Genomic DNA, 9,585 nt, shown 5'->3' with positions numbered 1-9,585 from the left:
AATGTCCTCTTTGTGTTCAATTCATGTCTAGCATGCTAGTCTTTTCACTGATTTCTGCAACGTGAGTTGCACCTGGTGTACGAGGGGTGACTCATTATCGAAAAATTCTTCAATTTCACAAATTACCGTAATAATTGATCTCCCGAAAACAATCTCTCCTATTCACATCCAACATATCCAGAAGCAGTACTTCATGATACTATCGACTATAAGTAACTCAGGAAACTTCAAACAGCAAAAGATACTAACAGCAAAGAATCTCAACGCTCTAAAAATGTAAATGCAAGTTTTATCTTACTATCACAACAATACTTTGACGACATGTATAAAAATGACAAAGAAGTACCCAATACTAACACTCGCTATAAAAACCAAGCTTCTTTAAAGATTAAAACAGAAATAAAACGACCAGCCAGTATCAGCAGTTGGGAGTTGAAGCAAATATGAGACATGAAATTAATCACCAGACATCTCTATACAAGAAAGTGTGAGTAACATACAAGTAATAAAGTCAAATACAATAGACAACAAATTGGGCCAGCACAACATTAGCTTTGAACTAACGCAGCTTATCTCCAGCTAACGCACCTCAAAGCATTGGAACTTGTAGTTACCTGAGCCTCAAAAACAGACTTAAATGGATTGGTACACCATCTCTATGGCTTTACGTAAGTCTTAACTCGTATTCACCAGCCATCGTGATATATCTCACCCAAGGAAGAGCCTGATAACCACTTTTTTCGATTATCTTCAAGTAGCGAACCTAGCATGCATTAAAGAATCCACATTGGTTATAAATTTTGAAAATGCGCTGTTCTCAGCTATTAAAGAAAAAACTAACAACAAAATACCATTTAGGCTGTTGATGAGAAAAGGTTTGCCAAAAAAGTCCTAAAAAGCAAGATATTTTTTCACACAGCTTCCTTCGCTAACCAGCAGAACAAGATTGAACACAGAAATATTCAAGACTAAATTCAAGAATCACAAAAAACTGTTAGGTCCTCTTCTTTAGAACATGGGGAATTCAATTAGACCACACATTTATGTTGGTACTATTGGCTCCATCATCTTATAGTTTTGTCACCTAGGGTGTGTTTGGTATGAAGGAAAATTCCAATTTTCTCCCACCCACCCAAAACCAATCTCTATGGTGTCCCCCAATCACTCCCCTGCGTGTTTGTACTTTTTCAGTGAAACTATGGGCATGGGACAGAGCAAGGGACTTTGAATTTGGATGAATTGAGAGTACATGGTTCACAACTTGCCAAGTATGCATGGACGTACTTTTGTTGCTTGTGGCAGAGGATATTTGGATTACTCGTCTCACTGCTTCTCCAATAATGTTCTAATACTTGCTGCTTATAAATTTGATACCTTCAAAGTTTCTAGCATTATTTGTGATCTTTTTTCTTGTTAGTGAACATTATTTTCATTATTGTTCATGAAAATATTTTCTACTCGCCAACCAAGCAATATAAATATTTCCCGGAAAATATTTTCCATTTGCCAACCAAACACTTATTTTTCAAGAATTCATTTTCCATGGAAAACATTTTTCTTCGTACCAAACGCACCCTTAATATAAACTAATTCTTAGAGTTGATCCACTCATCTTGTAAATGGCCAGATGACAAGCAGCTATGCACATTCCCAACTTTCACCCCCCCCCCCCAACCCTTCTCTCTCTCTTTTTATTTTTATGTTCAATTTCTCTATGACGGTAGTATCTGGGTCAGCTTATGAACACCTTAACTATTTAGCTGGGTACCTGCTTCCTCCTAAGTCCTACCAGCATAGGTATTGGGTAACTCTATCCACCAAGATTTAGGTACATGAAAAAAATCACCTAGTGTTTTTTTACCTCTGTTGTGTTTTGAACTTGAGGCTGCATGGTTCTCCTCCCACTTTATTGACTATTACGCCGCATCCGCAGGTAACCAAGAATCCGTGTTTCCAACATTTAACCTCGGTAGATAATGTGGGTCCATTCAATTTTTTCACTTGAATATAAGACTTGATTCACCCGGCATGATTTGAATTTGTAATGCGCACCTACCATAAATCCCATGTTGTACGACCTTTGCCTTTGAACCAGAGTCTTGGAGCTGCCATCCTCTTTGCACACCAATTTTCTCCTTTCTTATTTTGAAATGTCAAGCATCCCCACTAGCAAGGAGGCTTGGTAAAAGGAGAAACCAAGAAACACAAGAAAATTCTCACGAGAAGAATTTATCTCTTGTTTTTTATTTTTCCAGTTACCTCAACAAGTACTTCTATCACCCTGCCTCTACACCATAACTGATCCAACCAAATCACCCTCACTATCCCATATGCATTCAAAAATTCAAGTAATAACCACTATCCCCAACACCATTAATCTATCAACCTCTGCATTAAATGCCAGTTCTGATCGATGAATTATTTCGCATGCCCATCTAGAGCTCCCGGGCTCCACCAGTACCACCAGCGCCACCATCAACAATCTCAGTAAAGGATGGTTTTGACTTTTGACCGCCAATCCCCATATTTTGGAACCCCGTTCTTTACAAGCGTGAGCATGTTCTTCGCAAGTTGACTAAATCACTGGCTTCGTGTTCATGCTCCCTGTTTCATTTGAGAGATATACTGTGGATGAGAGCTCAGCAACAGGGTTGGAGAAGTTTTAATTTGGAGAGATGCATGGTTCTCTTGGAGAGAGAAATAAGTAGAAAATTGGTTTAGGATTAATTGCAAGTCATGAGCAATGATATTTGAATTTCCAATCATAGATGGATGTGTCATCCATAACTGTCCACTGAGCAAATATATGAGCTCAGTCACAAGCATGTTCAGCTCTCTCCTTACCTTCCACGACTCGATCCTAATTTACAGACACCCTTGTATGTAAAGTTGATATAGTGCCGGACAGGGAGAAGGGAGAATTGCAAATGGAAGAACTGAGAAAGAAGAGAAGGAGAAAGACAGAAAGGAAGATGGAGAGGAGAAATAGGGGAAAGAGTGGAGGAAGAAGGTGATAAAGAGAGGTTATAATACCAAATCAATTCATCAAAACTTATTCAGGTCTGTGCAAAAGAATATGCAAGGTCCCTATATATAGGGTAGAGAGCCCAACAAGTCAAAACTCTTTAAGCAACTAGAATGTTATTTCTAACTAAAATGTAAGTCTAACTCTAAGTAATAATTATAACTGTCTAACAGAAAATAAACTGTAACTAATAGATTATAATACCTTTCTACATAAAGGATAAAAGATAGATAATATACTGTAATACATCTTTTATTATAATCACTACTCTACTTGGAGAAAACTCATGAGTGAGACTAAACTCCAAAAGGTCTTAATTAATAGACCAAAACTCAATTTTTTGATTCATGTAATATAATGTGGTATTAGATCCTTGGGTACATGTGCAAATTACCAACTGAATGGACGATCATCTCCTGGAATGAGTGGCCAACATAATAATGATGGATATAAAGAGCACTAGTGTAATGAAGCGCAACGTGTGCTCTGATACTAAACTGATGTAGCACTAGAAAGGGAGAAAGGAGACATGCAAGTAGAATGAACGAGAAAGGAGAGAGCGAGAGAAGAGAAAGAGGGGGAGAGGGAGAGAGAAGAGAGGAGGAAGAAAGTGAAGAAGAGAGGGTTTATAATACCAAAATTGATTCATCAAATCTTATCTGTTCAATAAAATATAGTACAAGGTATTATCGGATAGAGAACCCAACAAGTAAAAACTCTTTAAGCAACTAGAATTCAGTCTTAACCTAAACAATAAGCTCTAACTAACAGATAAAAAACTTATTCCTAACTAAAGACAAATATATATCTAACTAATAGATAAGACTTTATTTCTAATTAAAGATAAGAAGATAAATATCATGTGCTCATAACATCTTTTATAATCTACGCTAAAAAACCTCTTTAGCACCCATTGAATACTCAGACTCATAATGTTACTCGATATGATGGACTAAATGTGGACATAGGCATCTAAAATATTGTAGGAATTTGGGGAAAAGGAAAATACTAAATTATTTAACTAAACTACAATTACATGTATTTAGGGCTCACCTGTATACCAGAAACTGTAAAATATGGTATCTCAAACTTTACACGTATAGGAGTTTTTCTTTCAGGAGTGGCTTCTTCTGCTGTAATACTGGGAAGTCTAAACTCTGCTCTCAACATATATTCCTGAAAATGCAATGGGAATTGGCATAAAAGAAATCTCAGAGAGAGAACAAACAGTAAAAGGTAACTATGAGTTAAATCTTAAGCTAAGACTAAGCGTACGCTTACCTTACCACCTGGAAAAGATTTTATCTTCCAAATCAATGCATCCTTTTCAGGTGCATAAGTAGATGATCCCATCGATGTACGAACATCTGGATTAGTTGCATCCGTTGGAACAGGCAACTCAATTTCAACATTAGTTGCAGTGCTGAAATTATCAAATAAACTCATATCTGAACTAGCACCATATCATTATATCATAATGTATGCCATCTGAACTCCAAAAGATCAAATGATGCATCTCCAAATAGGTGTATAGCATAATACAAATAGACATACCTTCTCTCCTTGAACTGGCTTCGTGCTTTAACCAGAATTTCCATACGGCTCCTAGAATGTCTTTCCACTTGGGCTTCTACCCATAATAGAGGCTTTACCTGAGATTAATTACTATTATAACACTTTAATCGATTGAGTGAGTGAAAGCACTAAAAAAGGTCAGTCAGATAGAGAGCATTAAAACATTGGGAAGTGCACCTGTGTACTGAGTCTGTAGGTCATAAGATCGAAAGACCCATCAGGAGGTATAAATGATATAGTACGATCATTCTCAAATCGGGCCAAACGCACACACCTAAGTTACAGAAGAAGTTAGTAGAAGAATGATGGAGGGAGGAGGGAAGGGAGAACCTTTTTTTTTTGGGGGGGGTGGGGGGTGGGTGGGGGTGGGGGAGAGGGTGTGGGGACAGGTTACAAGCAAGAATTTGCTGATTAAAATCTGAGGACCCACCCACTCTCCCACTTGCTTACACTATCGGAAGTTTGAACAGATTATATAGTATACATTGCCCAGAAGAGCTTAATTTCTTCCCAACTCCCACACCCACCACAAACCTATTCTTGGGTAAAGCATATACGCAAAAAGATGTCATAATCCACAAAAGAAAATAAAAATAGTTGAATTACATACTGATGAAACTTGATATCATCTAGATCAATAGCTTTCCCCTTAGCATTACGTCCTTGTGCTTCCAGCAACACTCTATCATTAAGGCCAAGCTTACATTCAGGCATACCACTGCAAGAGAAGAAACATTATGTCATTAGACCAGTACCACTCATCAATTATATGGCTGGGTAAAGGACAAGATGTAAAATTGAGATACTAGAGAAAAGTGACAAGGTGGGATTTTTGTCGAATTGCATTTAAACTAGTGAAAACCTTACAGGAGATCCAAAGGTTGGAAAAATAATGCAGTCCTTGTGTCAACATTTAAGAATCCTAGACATTATAGGTAGATATACACTAGTGATGCTACCATAGAGGCAGCTCATTAGCGAGACGGGAAGGAAATGCAGGCAAGAAGAAAGAACTTCACCAGCTCAACCGTGTAGATGTGAAGTGAAAGGCTCGGAGAACAAAATTACATGTAAATATGATCTTAGTAATGACAGAATCATAATCAGCACAGAACATCTTCACACTGCTAGTGCTAGTCCAAAAGATGTAAAACAATATTTAAGATCAGGCAGGACACTAGATCAAGAAACATCCCAGAGGTGGGGTTAGGCTTTGTCTTGCCTTCAGAACTGTTTTTAAAACTTTAGAAAAGGGGGCACTAAATCTCAACTTTCACTGAAGTGCCTATAAGATTTTAAGAACCTTCTGAAGTAATTTCATAAAAGAGAATACTAAAACAGACGCCCCCACAGTTTAAACAGAGTTCTTACTATCATCAATCTTACATACAACAGGATCAAGCCCTTAGTATTATAACGACAGGCTGTCTAACACATTAATGACCAAAAGGCTATTGCAAAGCCATATATGTTGGCGGCACAGGATACTGTTGCTCTGCATCTCATGTCATGAACTGTACCTAACTGTATTTACCGTCGCCAGCTGCTGCTCTAAACTGAAAACCAACCCCAAAGTTCTCACCTATGCCATCTATAGTAACGCTTACATTTTTCTTTGATTGAAGCTAACTTTAACAATAATATAAGCTAATTCGATTAACAATACAAAAAGTTCTTCCAAAACCAGTCCTTCCACCATCCTAATGTTGATAGTACAGGATCCACATCAAAGCCCAGACTGATTCACTATATTCGTCAGCAAGACAGGGTTAGGGATGAAGGACAGGATTCCAGATGAGGATAATATTAAGATCTGAATATCACAAAGAACAATTCAGTATGCAATATTACATAAAATGCTAAACTAGAACAGACAGAAATCAGTATACATTTGATCCTAGAACACTGCTGGTCATGATGGCGAGAAGTAGCCAGTACAAAACTTGAGTTTTTGAGGTGATTCTCAAAGACAAATGTAGGCAACTGATAACAAAGTCATAATTTTTAGGGAGCTTGGACAAAGATTGCTGGCAAATCTGCAATTTATTACTATGACAAGAAGGCATAACGTCAAAAATCTTTTAACACCTATAGACATGAACTAGATGTTTATCACTCACACGGCCACAGCATACTGGGCAATCATACATTGACATTTCAGTTTTACCGATACAAGTAGGAATACGCAAAGAATGACCCATACATACATAAACACATATATCTCAGAAAAGTGCAAACCTCAAATAGGTCCTCATCTTCAATGCACCAACAACATCCGACCTCACTATTTGCCCATTGCTGTTAACAAGTATATTAACGCTCTCCACAACATCCAAAAATACCTGAAAGAACAACAAAATTCCATATAAGCCACTAAAAGAAACTGCTATTGAATAAAACATGTAAAACTTACTTCATTCTTCTTGTATTGTATCCCTTCACTACGCCAGGACACAGCATTTGTAACTGCCATTGGAGGCCTTTGTGTAACCTCCATTCTATATGCATCAGTTTTTATAAACTCACTGAGAATTTTTGCTTCAGTATATTGAGGATAACCAAAGTCCATCATTTCGTCAAGTAACTCATACTGCAAAAGATAAAACAGTGTTCCAGTCACAACCAATTCTTTACGATTTTCTTCCCAGTCACATGCTTTTTGTCCCAAAAAGAAATAAAATGTTCCTCATACCACTACAACAAAATTATCCCGTAGAGATTCTTCTTCTAACTCTTCAAAGTAATGCTTAAAGACCTGCCAGCAAACCAAATAAAAGGAAATGAATAATTCTCCACAGCTACTCAACAGATAAATACATCTCAAACCAACATACTAAAGGCACACTTTTTAGAATGCCATTGTCACTTACATCAACAACACGGTGTAGAAACAGAAGAAGACTAGCAGCATTACAATTCTGCCTTGATGCGGTCATGAGATACACATTATTGTGCTGTATAAACATATATGTCACGCCATTATCATATGCAACAGGATCTTGAGGGTCACCCTGCAAATGATCAAATTCTAACACTTAAATTAGCCAGAAAAAGTAAACTCATTTTCTCCAACTAAGTCTTTACAAATCAGCTGTCTACAAATGGAACAAAATGAAGATCATAAATAATCTGCAGAACGCGAGGAGAATATTGAAATATTTTGCAATTCAACTGTAACTTCCGAACTTGATTAGTTCTTTTTTAATAATTTTTCATCATTCAGAAAAGAGCCATCTCTAAAGAAGAGAAGCTCAACATAATCCTAACCCATAGGAAGTCATGCACAACCCATGCTTGCATAATTACTCAGTTTTGACACTTCAAAGAACATATTTACTAAACAACACAAGAATCCAAACACATTAAACCACTATAAAACGTTCTTTCATTCCTATTTACTCTATTTGGCTTTTAAAATGCAGCATTCGACTAAAAGCATTAACTAGCATAAGTCCTAATTAGCTTTAAAATGCAGAATTTCCACTAAAACAATTAACTTGCATAATCCTACTCTCCCGAAGACAATACCGGGAATCCCCTACTTTTCTTTTATGAAAGTAGCAGCCGGGCAATCTTGTGCACATATCAATTATTCCACAGGTACCTGCTACCTCCTACCAGCATAGCTACCGGGTAAGTCTGCCTACCAAGGCATAGGCAAATGGAAGAAATCACCTACTGTTTTTTTGACTCCTGCTGGGATTTGAAGTGACACCTCATAGTTCTCCTCTCACTTTATTAACCGTTAGGCCACACCCTTGGCTACAATACACACATGGTTGGAGCAGAATCTACTACTAATTATAATTGGCATATATTAAGAGAACCGAAGACACTGCTTAACTCTTCTACATCCTGGATCGCTAGCTGAACTAAGCCTCATCAGAGGAGGAAAGATTTGCTGCTTTCATACTTCTTCTTCCTGCTACGCCCTTGCTTTCCCACCGCTCCGTGGGGGGCCTTTTCTTCTCACTTGAGAGATGCGATTTGAAAGAAGAGAAGAGGTTCTATCAGTTAATCACCATCCCTTCCTCTAATGAATTAGATCCCATCTGCTAACTATAACTCAACTCCGAGGGAATAATGAAAAGAAAAAAAATCCTCTACTCGAAAGCCGTTGCTGATCTGATCTTTTCTTTCCTGGGCGTGGGCGCTTGCAATCTAACTTTTAATAGTCGAAATGCTCTTAACTGGCAGACATTTCGTCGTTTAAATTAAAACAGAATGAAAAATAAATGAACAAGAGAACACCTCTTTCTCTAGGAGCTTGGTGAAGAATCGTTCGGCCTGAACGGAGGAGACATCGCCGCGGAAGTCACGCCACACCAGTACTCGGCCTTTGATGTCGAGGAGGAACAGCGCCGACGCCGCCCCTGCCATCTGATAATGTACCCAGATCGCGGATCAGAATACGCGATTATAGCAAAACTCCAATGAGATCTAGTGGTGATTGAGAGTTAGATTTTGTAATTTGATGTAATTGAGGAAATGCAGTTTCAGATTTTGAAGATGGATCTGCCAATCAGCTGGCTGAATTTTCACATTGATTCATTGTTGAAATGTCAGTGAATTTTATTTGCTTTGCTTCTGCTTTTGCTTTGCAGTACAATAGCCAAATGTAGCTCCGATCGAGTTATGGGGCAAGTGCACAGACAGCCGATTTTTTGAGACTCCTATGTAAGTTATGGGTGTAAGTTTAGCTACTTGGAAAATAACCGAGCTTTTAGTATGATATGGCCATTTACAATTTGAATCTAAGTAAATGTTCCTGTCCATTTTAATTTTTTTTTAATATATATTTTCCTATGTGGCAATATAGAAGCCAACTTTTACAAACTCAAAATATGAAAGGACATGTTTGTAAACCAAAATCAAACACTTTTTTTTTACAATAGGAAAACTTCTCTAGAAAGACAAAACCCTTCGCTTGAAAATCCTTCTGTCGATTTCAACGAGAAAGAGTGTTGTCTAAATTCTCCATTTTT

At 37.6% G+C, this 9,585-nt stretch overlaps 1 protein-coding gene across 1 annotated transcript; it reads right to left on the bottom strand.

Annotated features, from left to right (window-relative positions):
- Nucleotides 1-432: 432 nt before the first annotated feature.
- On the bottom strand, nt 433-9,304 carry LOC107799731 (AP-1 complex subunit mu-2). Its single transcript, XM_075226673.1, has 11 exons — nt 8,852-9,304; nt 7,471-7,611; nt 7,293-7,355; nt 7,014-7,190; nt 6,839-6,942; nt 5,211-5,318; nt 4,778-4,874; nt 4,580-4,677; nt 4,307-4,448; nt 4,079-4,201; nt 433-763 (listed from the first exon to the last, which is right to left on the bottom strand). Exons 1-11 carry the CDS (start codon nt 8,978-8,980, stop codon nt 665-667), a joined length of 1,281 nt encoding a protein of 426 aa, XP_075082774.1. The 5' UTR covers nt 8,981-9,304; the 3' UTR covers nt 433-664.
- Nucleotides 9,305-9,585: the final 281 nt, after the last annotated feature.

Source organism: Nicotiana tabacum, chromosome 12 (assembly GCF_000715075.1).
Source record: "Nicotiana tabacum cultivar K326 chromosome 12, ASM71507v2, whole genome shotgun sequence".
In the NCBI taxonomy this organism is placed as follows: Eukaryota; Viridiplantae; Streptophyta; class Magnoliopsida; order Solanales; family Solanaceae; genus Nicotiana; species Nicotiana tabacum.
This window is presented reverse-complemented; position numbering and strand designations above follow the sequence as displayed.